The sequence below is a fragment of the Oxyura jamaicensis genome, chromosome Z (genome assembly GCF_011077185.1).
Source record: "Oxyura jamaicensis isolate SHBP4307 breed ruddy duck chromosome Z, BPBGC_Ojam_1.0, whole genome shotgun sequence".
Taxonomy (NCBI): Eukaryota; Metazoa; Chordata; class Aves; order Anseriformes; family Anatidae; genus Oxyura; species Oxyura jamaicensis.
Genome location: NC_048926.1, coordinates 18,723,187 through 18,738,706, shown reverse-complemented (window position 1 = coordinate 18,738,706; position 15,520 = coordinate 18,723,187). Strand labels below are relative to the sequence as shown.

The following is a 15,520-nucleotide window of genomic DNA, read 5'->3' as shown; positions in this document are numbered from 1 at the left end:
AAAGGAGAGAGCTGGTGACATGCCAGGATAGCAGGGATGTTAGGTTTTGGTAGCTGCCTGGATGTGACCCTGGGCAGCCTGCTCTGGGTATCCCTGCTTGAGCAGGGGCTGGGTCAGATGGACCCAGAGGTCCCTGCCAGCCTCAGCTGTGCTGGGATTCTGTTATTTGCATTTTAGGCTGACCTTAATTTTGTGAGTAACTGCTTTACTGGGATGATTGAAACTACCAACTTTGAAAGAGCAAATCCTGTAAAAAATCAGTCTTATTCATATATAGCTTTCTTTAAACCTTGAGATCTAAAGAAGTCTTTAATCTTTTTGTTAATATGTGTGTAGGACAAAAGCATTCCTTGTTCCATTGTACTTAGTACAGAATAAATGGTGTTGGAAATGCATCATGGCCTCATGTTGACAAGCTGCAGCCATGAGGGAAGGTGCTCACTACTTCTGCCTCCTCCTTTGCACAAGGTAGCTAAATACTAATCTGCAGCTGATGCACAGGCATGCTGTTGTAACACCGCCGCAGAGCAAGGCAGGAGTGAGAGCTGGGCTGTGATGTCTACCAAATCCCTGCTATCCTTCCTATTAGGATCAAGGAACTGTGGCGTTTTTTTTCCCCTGGTAGAAAGGCTGTTTTTGCACCATACTGCACAGCCCAGCTCCCAGGGCAGTGCTCTGGCTAGTGTCTGAATGGCTCAGTGTTTTGGAGAGGCTCTGGCTTGGCTCTCAGCCCGTCCTGCTGTCCCTTCTCTGCTCCATTGGTGCGCCTGGATGGCTTCCAGAGCCAGATCAGTTGTAGTCCCACTGGCATGAATCTGGAAATAACCCCTCTTCACAATGACAGGGTTTTTCTCCTCCCTGGAAGTGGCAGGAAGCTTTGATTTTTATAACTGCAGCACTACAGAACATGTTTGATTCTGTGTGATGGGCACTACAACAAGCCCTGAACTACTCAGCTGTGCCTAGCACTGCGTCACACTCAGAGATTGACTCAAGGAAGTTTTCACGTTATGAGTCACTGGTTTGTCATTCATTCTTCCTTGTCAGCTTTGAAACCAAAGCATTTGTTTAAAAGTCACTTCTGTGTGACGTATAGAGCAAGAACTGTAGCAAAGCCTTGGTGTAACCACTGTGTTCCTCATCTGTGTCTGGACCATGAGTTGGACTTTGTTTGGAGGGCTTCCTGAGTGGAGATTAAAGGGGAAAGGAGTTTGAAAAGTATCCAGTGTTTTCTCTTTTATTTTTGTAAAGCCTGACTATAACTCTGAGCTCCACCCCCACCCTACTCCCTATTTTTTTGCACTATTTGATATTTTTTCCTTTTCTTCCCTATGTCATCTCCTCCGTTCTTTCTGTATTATTTGCGTTTGTAGACACTTACCTGGGGGTGGCCGGTATGTACGTGGGAAGGGATAGCTGGGCTGTGCCCTGACACAGAGGTCCTTAGGAGAGAAGTGTGATCACAGTGGCACCTCTCTGGCAGGCAGGAAGGAGCCTCTCTTTCATCCCTGTGATCCCTAACTGGTATATAAGGAGGAGGGTCTTCCCCCAGAATGATTTTTGTGTCCAGCTCTCATCTGGTTTCCATTTTGTATGCGATGCTACTGAATTTTGACCACAAAATCAAGCTCTGTTCAGCACTTGTAAATTGCTAAGTTGAAGAAGACTTATTGAAGGTTCTTGGTAGTCTCCCATTTCTCTTCTTCCATACAGTCACTACATTTTGAGGTTGTTCATCCCTGTTGGAGCAGTGCCTGCAATCTGTTGGTGTGTCCCAGATAGAGGATCAGGGTTTAAAAATGTCTTTACTTCTTTGTAACTTTGTATCCTCTTTTGAATTCCTCTTAAACTCTGCCATTCAAATGCCTAGCTTCAATTAGTGTTGCAGGTCTCTTGGTGCACAGTTCATGGTGTGCCTTCATCTTGTGATTACAGAAACTTCTTTTAATGGAAAACTGGAATAAAACCTCCAAGCCCGGAGGCTGTTGGGCGTATGCAGTGACCATATTGTTCCTGGGACCTAACCAGTGTGCCTGGAGTGAGGAGGCTGCATGCACACGTTGTCATCCTTCCCCTGCTCCTTCCTGAAAACTCCCTCTGCACTTGCACTGCCTGAGGAGCACCCCTTTTCTGCTTTCATGAAATGCAGTTTCTGCTCTGCTTTCTGAAGCTGGCCAGGGAGGGTATAAAGGGACAGCTGCTGCTCACTGCAGTGTGAAGGAACAGTGGGTAACTGTGGCAGTGGCAGCAAATTGAGCAACTTGGTGGCTGTCACTAAACTGTTCATACTAAGTCATGGTTTTGGAATACTTTCATGCTTCACGTGAAGGTGAAAGAAATCCTGTCCTCTCTCTCCTTCCTCGAACTTGTGCACGTGGCTCAGCAGTCTTTCCTGGGAGCTGCAAAGACGAGGAGGCAGTCCTTGGACAAAGCGCATAACCTTCTGACTTGCTGCATGTCCCTTCCTCTTTATGCACTGCTCCTTGGAAATGTGGGGGTGTAATAATCACTAGAGTTTAAATGTTGCTTTTGTAATGTATTTTTTATTCCTTTTTGCTAGCTGGCTTGCCTTTTGCAATTCTCAGTTCAAGACGTATCCCCTTCCAGAGAGGATTTTTCTGTAGTGACGAATCCATCCGGTATCCATACAAAGAGGACACCATTTCTTATAAGTTGTTAGCAGGAATAATTGTTCCTTTCAGTATAATTATTGTAAGTTAAACTTTTTTTTCATTGCATTTGATTTCAATGGGGGTGGGAAGGAGGGGCAGTCTATTAATACAGATCTCCATAACATTTTTCTATAGTATTTATTGAACTTTAGCAGCAAAGCTAAGGGCATTATTTTAAAGCAGCAGAAATGGTGTTGTGGTAAGGATAAGTAAAAAGTCTTCATTTGAAGCAAATGTAAGTGAAGAACAGAAAAAAAACACCACAGAACTATAGTGGCATATTTTGTTTTTTAGGTGACTTAATTCTACAGTTTATAAGATGGAAATGAAGAAAGTTTTTATCGGTTAAGACTAAGACTTGTGTGTTAAATGTCTGTCTAAAGCTCTCCTCTTTTGGGAGCTATTACTCAGAAGGCAAGTTATCATAACCTATTAAGTCAATATTTTTATTTGCCACAGAGCCATTGGAAATACATGGGAGGTAAAAAGTTCTGGAATAAGATTATGACCTCAAATCAGAATGAGGCACAACCATAGCTTTAGAATGCAAAGAATAAGTAGCTGGGGAGTCTTTTCCTGAACTTATTCTGAAGGTGAGAATAAAACAGAGTCCAGTTGTGTGAGCTAATGCTAGGTTTCACTTTGCTGCACCTAATGTGGTTCAGCTGTGTTCTGTGGGGAAGGGGACTGTCACCTCCTTCCCTCTTCACATCTGATCAGAGGGCTGGAGAGATCCCTCTGCAACTGCCAGCGGTGTTTGTTGACCAGAGTGAGACAGTCTGGGATCTCCCTCTGACCACAGCCCGTAGCTTAGTCAAATTGGTTCAAGCATGTTGTGCCTCTATTTCCTTGATGTAATTGCACTCTGTCAGCTGAGCCAGCCTGATAGCTCCTTATTGACAGAAGAGAAGGTTCCACTCTTGCTTTGTCTTCTGCCACCTGCAGTGGCTTGTCTCAACCAGGATAAGCTACTGGAATTCTTTAACCTGGTTGAAAATAGCTTCCTTCTTTGTGCTAGTTTGGTTGAAAAGACTTCTGGAAGAGGATGCAAGAAATATCAGTGTTGATGGCAAGAAGTGGCAAGAGCGTGCCATTGGGCATGGGTGGAGTGGAAAGCTGGATCTCACCAGTTACTGCTTCTTGTTTTATATCTTGTGGGACTGTACTTAAATTCCCACAATGGTCCCTCAACAGGGGCTTCATCTCTGTCCAGATCTACCAAAAAATTCAGATTCTACTCATGTCTTTCTGCAGGGTGACATCAAATTTGACTGCAGCTACAATTTGAGCAGTGTTAAAACTTTTATGCCAAACAAGATTTTTAGGTGTTTAAATACTTATCCAAGAATATGTCAGAAATCAAAGCAGGAAAATGAGTAGCAAAAGCAGGATGTCAGCTGGCTTTTCTTCTTGGCTAACAGATTAAAACCAGGGAATATCATAGCAGTCTGAGTCTCTTGTATACATAATGTAGGTATGGACCTTTATCTATGTTCCAACATATAAGTCAACCTGTAGCTCATATGCTCTTGAAGTGAATTTTTTATCCTTATCTGTAGAAATGTGGGGCTGCGAACCAGAACTGACTTACCTTGTTTTCCTTTTATTGGAAAAACTGTGCTTCAGAACATAAATGCAGCAGACTTTTTAAATCCCCCCCCTTTATTTTACATGTTTATGCTCAAAACAGGCAGCCAATATTACCAAGGAGTAGCTGTACTGGGTAACAGCTGAGGTTCATCTAGCTCATTTAATTCTATCAGTGGTTAAAACAGAAAAGGAAGAACAAAGTACTTTCGTATGAGACACTTGCAGCTTGGTGGCTTTGAGTTGGAAAAGGCTTCAGTGAGCACAGAACTTCTTAATTTACTTCCATGATTTTATCTAGTCTCCTTATGAGCCTGTATACACATTCAGCTAGGGAAGTTACCTTCATAGCATCTGGGACCACCCTTTAGTGGTGAAATCAGGCTTTTCTGGCAAGATCGCTTTCAAGTCAGATGGTAGAAGCAAATGTTGGTGTCTTACTCATAATGTCTATACAGATCACTGAAGATGAATACTCAGTCCAGATACTCAGATGAATACTCAGTCCAGATACCACTGACATATCTTGTTTTTTTTTTTAGTCACCTCAGCTGAGATGAGTGGCCTTCCAACTTTTTCGGCCATGTTCTTTAAAAGGAATTAATTCTTTACTAGTCAATATATTGTCATGGCTGTGACACTTTGTTTCAGCTATCTTTGCTAAGAGGACGTTCTGTGGGATGAGTAGATTCTGGCTAAGAGCTTTATGATTTCTGCTGTGCTTGAAATATAACTTTTTCAGCTTTAGTCCATGTTTCATCGTTTCTCTGTTTCAGTCCATGTTTTGGTAGGGCGCAGAATCCAAAAGCTATCAGTGTCATACCCTCATTGGCTTGTCTGCCTGCCTTAAGTGTGCAAAGCTACTAACAGATACCTTGTTTGCCTGGGTGCCCATGTCTAATGACAGCCTTATTTGCTCAAGCTCTGCCTTTTTGGGATTGTGGACATGTCACTCTCTCAAGTGACAGATGGAGCCATCATTTAATCCTTATAGGATTTTTAATGATACCTACGTAACTGCATGCAACCCTGCTTCCATTTTATCACCTGTATGAGGAGCGCCCTTCTGTATCAAATGGGACCGGCTGGCTCATGCCCAGCCTCTCTGGTGTGAAGCATTAACTATATCAAGTGAGGCTGAAGTTTTGTACACTTAGTTTAAGAAAAATATTCTCTCTGCAAAAGACAGAAGTTATAGAAAAATAAAATTATATCTTTTCTTATCAACACTTAATATATTTGATGCATATACCCTGAACACAAAAAATACTTTGAAAGCCCTCACTAATATTTGTCATTAGCTTTTTTTTCTCCTCTAAAGATAAAATTTTCTTGAGGCGTGGAGGTTTCTTTGCTTAAATAACTGGCCTTTCACATCTATAGATCACATTTTGATCCTTCAGAATAGTTTCTGGCTTCACCAAAAAAACAAAACAAAAACAACAACAAAAAAACAATGTTCTGACAAAATAAAAAAAATTGCTCAGCAGAAACTTAGCCAGAAAGACTCAGTGTAGGATAAAACCTAAAACTAGAGGGAATGCTTCTGATCAGAGCCACGTTAAATAGTATGGGTGAATCTTTCTCTGAGAAGGCTTTGTTTTAGTAAATATTCTGACAATCAGCATACTTATATAAAGCTCAGCATAAAGCAGGGTAAGGCAATTTTTTTTTTTACTCTTATATAAAAATGTTTTTTTTTTTTAAAGCTTTATGAGTGGTTACTACCAATTCTTGGGAAAACTAATTCTGGAGCCTAACTTTTTTTGAAACTACATATTTAAGTAGTAACAAAAGTAATCTTTTTCTTAAAAGTTTTTGTCTTTCTTTAACTGTTGTCCTTCTTTTTCTTTCAGATAATCCTAGGAGAGACTCTTTCTGTCTTTTATAACAATTTGCACTCAAATTCATTTGTCAGAAATAACTACATAGCCACTATTTACAAAGCCATTGGGACCTTCATTTTTGGAGCAGCTGCTAGCCAGTCGTTGACGGACATTGCCAAGTACGCCATAGGCAGACTGCGCCCTCACTTCCTTGCTGTGTGCCAGCCTGACTGGACGCAGATCAACTGCAGTCTGGGTTACATTGAGAACTTCCCTTGCCAAGGAGAAAAAGCAAAAATCAATGAGGGAAGGTGAGTGACTAACAACCTTGTAGACCTGGTTATGAGACATGTTGCTTAGCCTAGAAAGCCTTGGGGTGATGGGTTTGGTGTCTACTGCATGCATTGTGCTCCTGCTATAGTAAACTTGTGATGAATTCCGAACTCGGTCTATGTGTGTTTGACACTAAAATTTTTTTCCTACTTTGTAGAAATCACTTTTACTGATATACAGAAGAATGTATAAATTACTGTGTATTCCATTCTGCTTTTTAACAAAATTGGTTGATGCACACAACTTTGTCTGGCTTCAGTTTCTAAAATATCTGCATAACCTAGCAAGGAGAAGAAATTGAAATACTCAAAAAAGAGTGTGGAATGGCAAGAAAAAATAATTCAGACTTAGAATGGAAGCTAATAAGAATTGAATATATCAATTTAGAAAATATGGAGGACTGTTAAGAGAATAGATCAATTCAGTTTTATCATTGATAGTCATTTCACTCCCTTTAATACTTAACTGACATTTCTTTATTACCTTGCTGAAATTGAACTGAAAAGGGAAGCATCTGACACATCTGAATGTTACGACGGGGATAAACAACGATGTTTGAATACCATTGGAAATGCTAAAGCAGGTTCAGAATAACTTCTGTAGCATGTCCTCTCTACAGATCTTTGAGTAGCATATGTGATGTTCTTAAGCAGCCATCGGAACATGCTGCATGTTGATTAAGGACCATGTGTAGTTCCAAGTCATGCACAGCAGGTGCCTAAAGGTTCCAGGAGCAGTTTGTTTCAAAGAGCTGTTGGTAATACAGGAGAAAGTGCAGCAGAATAAGCAGTGAGGCAGAATAGTAAGTAATCTTAAAATGAGCAGAACTTCATACAGGCACTACATAGACAAATGGGGGATTGTCCTGTGAAAGTTTTAAGCAGAAGAGTATGCTTCATGCACAGCTTTATTATTATTAGTGGCCTTGTTTGTGCTCAGAAGACTTCATTTATTTACTCTGAGCTACTCTAGACACTGATCACTGGATGAACTTTCCTTGTCTGTGAGTAGCCCTGCAGAGTTAAGAATAGGCACTAGTAAGGTATATCTTTTGAATTTCAGTTCCAGGAAATAAAACTTGTAGTGGTCACTTTCTGTGTGACTGTCAGCCTCAACTTGAAAAAAGAGTAAAAAGGATAATTTTCGTTAAGTATATCAAACAAAGAATTTCTAAATAGCATGTTTCTCCAACTTCTTGCCCCACCTCCCTGAAATAATAAGAGCACTAAAAAAACTCCACAAACCAACAAATGAGCTTGCAACAAACCTTAACCTTTGTTAGTTCTTAATTTACTAGCAAAGTCAAGCCTGATTAGAAATGAAGCAAGATCTTGGCAGGATGTGTGGTTTGGTATTTTTGTCTTGGTATTTTGTCAACTTTGCAAATTTTATGTGGTAAGTTCGTAGAATTAATTGCCAGAAATGAATGCTTTTGAGATTAAAACAAGATAAAGATCTATTTACCCCTTCATGCATTTATAAATTACTTCAATGTTGCATATAATATTGTGGCAAGGAGGGGAAGTCTTTAATATTCAGACAGTTCATAATATTCACAAAGCTGTGTTCTTCTGATCCTCTCAATCTGAGCTGGTTTTGTAGGTGTAAAATGTTTATTTTTCACTTCAACTCACTAAATGTGATATTTCTTTTTATTTTTCTACTGTGTAAAAAGCAAGAAGGTACTTGTCTAAGTTTCACACAAAATGGATCTCTTAAGCTGTGCTTTCTCAGGTGTTTGTGGAACAGAATGGCACTGATGAATCAGTGGGGTCAAAAATCAACTTTGCTACAGGTATGAGTCTTCAGCATAACTTCTGAGAGTCCTTTTAGACTCATGCAGATGTAAAGCATAAAAGGAGACAACATTAATGGACTGTAATTGGTCTGCTTGTTCTCTGGATTCCAATAAAGAAGAGATCTTCAGCTACTGTTGTTTCACAGGGCACAGACAGGCTGTGTTCGCTTTGTACCTGACAGCCAAGTTCCCATTTGTACCTCAGGAGAGCTGTGAAGATGGTGAAGGGCCTAGAGGGGAAGACATGAGCAGTGGCTGAGTTTGTTTTGCCTGTTCAGCCTGGAAAAGGGGAGGCTGAGGGGAGACCTCATCGCGGCCTACAGCTTCCTCACAAGGGGAAGCGGAGGCAGACACTGATCTATTCTCCTTAGTGACCAGTGATAGCACCCCCGAGGGAATGGTGCCAAGCTGTGACAGGGGAGGTTCAGGCTGGACATCAGGAAGAGGTCCTTCTCTGAGAGAGTTGTTGCACACTGAAACAGGCTCCCCAAGGATCTGGTCACTGCAGCGGGCCCGTCGGAGTTTAACAATTGTTTGGACTGTGCTCTTAGTCATATGGTCTGAATTTTGGGTAGACCTGTGTGGTGCCAGGAATTGGACTCGGTGATCCTTGTGGGTCCCTTCCAACTCGTGATATTCTATGATTCTAATGCCTGAAATGCTGCTGAAATACTTTTTCATGATGTAGGGGGAGGATTGTCCATTGTTTTAGGAACACCTTAAATTCTTAGAGGAGACTAAGGTCTTGTGTAATGTGATCCTAGATGAGGTGCTGTCCTGATTTTGTCTGGGATAGTTAATTTTCTTCCTAGTCATTGGTATGGTGCAGCATTTTAGATTTAGGATGATGGGATGAGAATAATGCTAATAACACACCAATGTTTTAGTTGTTGCAGAGCAGTGTTGCACAGAGCCCAGGACGTTTCAGCTCCTCATGCTACCCTGCCAGTGAGGAGGCTGGGGGTGCACCAGGAGCTGTGAGGGGACACAGACAGGACAGCTGGCCCTGGCTGGCCAAAGGGGTTTCCCATGCCGTATTGCTAAGCATGATGCCCTCTAAGCTGGGGAGAGTTAGCTGGGGTGTTGCTGCTCGGGGATGGGTTGGGCATTGGTTGGTGGGTGGTGAGCAATTGCATTATGCATCACTTGCTTTGTGTATTCTGTTATTGTTGTTCTTGTTAGTAGTCTTTATTATACTTGTTTCCCTTCATTTTCTGGCCTATTAGGCTGTTTTTATCTCAACCTATGAGTTTTTGCCATTTTTTTTCAATTCTCTTCCCTATCCCACTGTTGCGTGGGTGGGCACTGAGGAAATGGCTTACGTGGTGCTAAGCTGCCTCAGAACAGCAGTTCTTTTGGTGCCCAATGGGGGACTCCGCAGGCTGAGATAACGACAGGTACAACCAGAGCATTTTAGAGAAAACTTGCTATAAGTATTATATTAGTTTAATAATTGCTGGTCATGATGCTGATGGACTTGTCCTTGCAACTGTGCTTGCTGTCAGAATTCTTGGGTAACACCTTACTTGCTGTCTAAGCTCCCTGTCATGCTGTTCATCACTTCTGGGAGCTGGTTTAAGGTTGTAATTTTGCTGTTCTGTGTAACACTGGCTTATGATATGATAGGATTACTGGCTGTGAGACTAATCTGGTATTTGTACTCAGGAGCACTGGCAGTGTCCAGAAGGATGCAGCAACAGAATAGTTCACTTGCAGTTTCTCATGGAAATGGGCCTGACCTCCAAGAGGGTGGTTTGTGTTCTGCAGGCAGGTGCCCACATACCTGAGGGCTGATAAGCCACTAAAAGCAAAGGGAGCTTGGCAGTGAGTTTTCCAAGAAGTTGGAGGACGCTGATAAGTTGTAACTGAAAGGTGAATTTGGTGAATGGATCGATTAGGTATTATGAGAGACAGAATTAACTACTGTTTACCTTCATATTTGCATAAAACAAACATGCAGTTAGAAGTACAGAGAAAGTGAAGACAAGGCAATCCTAATGTCACATACAAAATCACGGGTTCTGAACTGAGCACACTATTCCTGGGTTGTGATAGAGCTTGAGGTAGTTCTTGAATATTTTCAGAGATTCATACTCGGTTATACAGTCAAAGACATATCTAATCTTTATTTACTGTTTCTTCCTTAAATGATAGCAGAAAAACCACTTCCAGTGTGAAAAATCCATGGTGTGCTTAAACTATGCATCTTGGGCTGTTCTGTCCTCTTTTGATCCCCTGAACTCCAACTATAAAATGTGTGTTTTAGCATAAAAGTAGAGCAATGGACCTTTGCTTAGTTGTTTACGTTAGTAAAGTGACAGTGGATTTTGGTTAGTTTCAGTAAGGTTTTCCTCTCTAGCCTGAACCCGGTAAGTTAATTATTGTTGATTTCGGTATCTTGTTTACTCTGAAAAGAGTCCTCTTCAACTTTAGATAGCTTTAGCTTCTCCTTGACAACTTTTGTAGTATATTTGCACTTCCAGTACTACTGGCGGTTAAACTAAGCTGAGGATCACAGTAACAGTGTGCTTAGTAAATCTCATTCATGTTTGTTGAAAGCTGCACATAAGAGTTGAGATATATTACTTGAACATATATAATAGTTCCAGATCTCTAAAATACATCTGGGAATTGCTACTTTAAAAATTTCTAGTTAAATTAAAAACTGTTAGCATTGGCAATTAGTGTCCTTTCCTACCTGTTTGTAGGAGATCCCTTTCTTCAGGCATTCTCTGGCATTTAATTAAAGCTAGATGAGGAAGCTGGTATGAGGTAATTCACAGCAGTTTTTTGAGTGAATGATTCATACAGCACTATATTCTGAAGCTTTTTTAAAGGTATTGCTATGTTTAATTCCAAGTAGTCACGTGCAGAGCTTTTAATATTTATTCAGATAGGAGGTTACAAACAATAAATAGAGTGCTTGGCCTGTGAAGGGGATTTTTTCTCTTTTGGTATCAAAAATAGCAAACTTTTCTTTAGTCAGTGACATACGTAACATGGATGAGTAAGGTTTATGTATTTTTAAATGTAATTGCACTGGGGAGAAGGGTACCACATGTTGATTCTTTATTGGGAGGCACTGCTTATTTTAATGTTTTAGAAAAGCAAGTCTCAAAGAAAAAAGCTAAGTTGTTCTCCTGTCACTGGAGCTAGTAATTAACATATTACTTCTTATATGTCTGGATATACTTTAATGCTGCTAAATTGCTTTTCAGGTACTGTCTTTAGTATATGTAAAGGCAGTGACTTGCCTAATGGCCATCTTATCTTTTTCAACTCTGGCGAAGTAGGGCCCAATAGGATGGAGTAGGTATGGTGGGCTACAAACATGGCAGGGGGGGAAATGAGTGAGCAGTCTATGCTGTTCTCAGATCTCTCTTGATTCTTTTGCAGCTTCCATTCTTGTTCAATTCTTCCTTCTCTTCTGGCTTGCTACAACTTCTACCTGGCTTTGAGCTGGTTTCCAAGATACCTGAATTCCTCAGAGAAGTATGCATTGAGGACTCAAAGGAGAGATTATGACTTCTCCATTCCTTGCTGGTTGCAAGGCATACTTCTCAAACCAGTCTGCTCTAACCTGTCTGTGGCAGGCTGTTCATGCATCCTGCTGGTTAGCTTCCTCGTACTGGATGGAGTTAATAAAAACCACAGATACTCACCAGCAGGAGAGATGGATGAGTATTTTACTGCCCTCTCAAGTATATTTTATTGTATTTTCTGGTTTAGCCTTCTGAAATGAGTTTGTAAGCTTGAATGTCTAGTGTAGTAATGAACATAAAGTGCTTCTGTTTTCTTCTAGTATATGTCTAAATAGTCTCCAACACCCTCAAAAAAACACACCTTTATTAGTGTGTTTAACACTTGGTTGCTCTTGCAAAAACTTAAAGGCTTCTGCTAGGGGTAAAAGGGAAACTTCAAAAGTTATTGTGCTTAGATGTGTTGTGCTTCATGGCTTCAAGTGGTGGCCTTCTAACTGTATTATCAGCTTGTAGTGACACCTTGAGTGAAGATGTTAGCTGGCTGCTTTTGGTGCCTTTTGGCAGTTGGGAGTTGGTAATTCCATTTTGATTGCCTTTGTACAGAAGAGCATTGCTAAACTCTAGGTAACAGGATCTGGAATCCAGCAGACAAGTTTGATCAGGACAGCCTGGACATGGAAGAGATTGATCCTTTAACTGAGTATCACTTTAGGCTAAGAATGGGTATTGCTTCTTGCATGTAATGTCCAATCCCAAAGACAGAACGTATACCTTACACAAAGCTTCTTGCAATACTTCTTGGAGGGTGAGAACTTAGTATGGCTATAGGCTTTTCTTTCAATTTTTTCTGTTCTTTCTACAAGCCAGTAAAAACTCCAAATAAATTTAGAAACAAAGCACACACAAAGAAAACTTACAGTATTGAAAAGTTGTGTGTAATCTAAAGACACTTTACATTTTTGAACAATGTAGCAGGTGCTATATACAGTTTACAGTATTTTTAGATTTTAATTGAGGATTATGCTGTCACTCCTGTGTATCATGTTAAACTTGGCAGCACAAACAGCACATTTAAGCCTTGTGGAAAGGTCAGGTGTATTGAATCTGATGCTATTTTGGCTTACATGTTACACACAAAGTGTTAAGAATAAACGGTATATGTAAAAAAACATGTAGTACTACTACTGTCTTCTGAATTGAATCACAGGGAAAATGATATGCTATGGATGATAGAAATGTAAGTTCCAGTTACGGCTGGTGTAAATGATGCCTCCATAGAATTTGTGAATGATTGTGAAAATTATTTTGGGGGGTAAAATCTCACCTAAAGTATTGTGTCACTTCAGAAAATGAACATGCTGGCTTCTGTTAAGAGCTGACAACCTTCACCCTTTAGATTACACATTAGAGATCTCTTTATATAGTAGTATAAATCCTTGTCTTCTGAAGCTTTCATTGATTTTTTTTTTTATAAACTGTTGGATTCAGCACTTGAGCTCCATCCTTGGCCTTCCAAATTCCTTTGCAGCATGCTTGGGTGATGCATCAACACTTGTCCTGGGTAGGCAGTCCATTTCTGTTTCATGCTGTTTTTTCTGTCTGAACTTAGATGGTGCTCACTGAATCAAGATGGCCTTTTGCTATTCCCACTTGTTTCCTCGCACAAGGGCGTGGAATGTTCTTGTGCTGTGAAGTTGTCTCTGAATTCCTAATATCTCCTGGCTGCTACGTGCAGTGATGCTGATGTGTCCAAGTTCAGCCCTTCTGCTGAGTAACAGATCCAGCAAAGCACCTTTCTTGTTAGGCCTGTCCAGCAGCAGTGTCAAAAAAGGAAAGCTGTTGAATTGCTTGTACCCTGCCACATTGCCATTCCAGCAGATTTTGAGGCCGCTGAAGTTCCCTGAGCAAAACCCTTCTGGATATGATGCATCTATCTGGGTTCCTATGCCTCTGATCCTTACGGAACTTTGAAAATGTTTACTAGTTGCCCGGTCTGACTAGTGGATTCTGAGACATCTTGGGTTTGATAGTTTGTATCTAATACTAAATTACTTACGAATTCTGAGAAGAAGACTTTAGCAACTCTTCACATTTATTCAGCCTTAGTAAAGGGTTGATCACTGGCCTCTAAACATCTAAGCAAGCTTTGAGATGCTCTCATGACTTTGCTTTTCCTTTTATGTGTCTCCAGCTATACCTTATGGTGAACTGTAAAAGGAGAAGGGCTAACACATAATGTGGTTTTCCGAGCCCTTCAATCCCTTAGCTTTTACCCAATTACTGAGCTCTTGGTTAAGATGGAGATTTGGAGGTGTCCCAGTCACCTTTTAAACCTTTTAAACCATCTCCATTTGAGATGGCTTGTTTCTGTTCTGTTAAACAGACATAGAGTAAAAAGGGTTTTGTCTTGTTTGTATATTAAATGTTTTGAACTGGACTTCATAATTGCCAGATGTGTCTCTTTGTGATGAAACTTTTGTCCTGGTGTATTGCATCTGAAAAATCTGGATTGAATTTCAAACCTAGGTAACTGTTGGGCTCAGTTTTTTTTAAGAAAGTATAAACCCATCTGTGTATATATACACATTTAGTTTGCTTGCATGGAGTTCAAAATCTTTAAATTTTTGAAACTTACAAAATTAGCAACAATATTTCAAAGCAATTTGAGCGTTGCAGAGGGAGATGGTTCAGGTTTCTGAACGCTGAGAACAAAGGGATCAGTATTTAAGAGCCAGAGATATGCAAACAGTGAGCAACTCGCTCTTCTTCGTCGGCTTAAAAATGGAGAAAGCAGAGGTGCTGCACACATGTGGCAGTGCTCTGTAATCACCATATAAACCAAGCTGCTTTCTTTCATTCCAGGGTTGTAAACATTACCATGCTGTTGGTATGAGATACGGAACAGTTACTTCCCTTCTGCAGATGGGAAGGCATAAACATAACCTGCTCTTCCTTGGTAAACACTGCCATGGTGGGAACAGAAAGCGGGCATGCAGCTCCTTTCCAGCAAAGCTGTGAGAATGTAACTGTAAACAGTCCTTTGACAGACTGGTCCTTCAAGCAAAAACGAAATTTAGCTGTGATTGCAGGTTCCTAACTAACCAACTAAGTGCACGTGTGTATTATGCACATGCATAAATAATGTCTTGCATAACCTCTGCTTCTGAGCAAACAGAAGGTAGTGCAGGTGATCGTTTAATGAGTAAGGACAGGGGTGAAGTGATTCTGCACAGAATTGTTGCCATATTTCTGCTGTGCATATTAAAAGGACTGATAAGACTCTCTTGGTTTTTCTTGTAGTTGAATCTTATATTATGTTGGAAATCAGTTCTGAGCACCTGTTAGCTTTTTCAGAGTTCTTTTTAGTTTTTAGGAAACTTATTCAAACTGGAACAAAACATTTATTTTTAGCGATTGTTCCTGAAATCCATGCTCTCCCTTAACAGGGTGGTTGAATATAAAGCAGAGGGGGAAGGGTGCAGTGGTGTAGATATTTAAGAGACACCAGCATGCTTGTTTTGGCTGCTAATGCCCCACCTCTTATAGCAGTGCTAAACTTGGTGGCAGCGTGCAGTGCAGTTTGGCTTACTCTCTTGGTTTACCACTGGTTAAACTAGTTCCCATCAGCACACCTTCCTGTACAGTGTGAAGTTCACCCCCACATGTAATTGTCCTGGGTGTGTGCTAAAGGGCTCTTAGCCTGCCTGCTCAGGCTTTCTGTGTTTACTCCAAGTTTTTCTGGATGTGTTTTTTTTTATTGCATTTTAGATGAGCAGTTCAAGTTTCTCCCAGTACTGTAACTACTGCCCTCTAAACATTTTT

The 15,520-nt window shown here is 40.6% G+C and overlaps 1 protein-coding gene across 2 annotated transcripts in view; it reads left to right on the top strand.

Moving 5' to 3' along the window:
* The window catches only part of PLPP1 (phospholipid phosphatase 1), a 60,938-nt gene that overhangs the window by 22,212 nt on the left and 23,206 nt on the right, over positions 1 to 15,520 (top strand). The window contains exons 3-4 of one of the 2 annotated variants that reach the window (XM_035309116.1): positions 2,561 to 2,712; positions 6,116 to 6,396. In XM_035309116.1, the coding sequence (XP_035165007.1) occupies positions 2,561 to 2,712; positions 6,116 to 6,396 (433 nt within the window). The remainder of the gene's footprint in view (positions 1 to 2,560; positions 2,713 to 6,115; positions 6,397 to 15,520) is intronic. The other variant, XM_035309115.1, reaches the window with a different exon arrangement.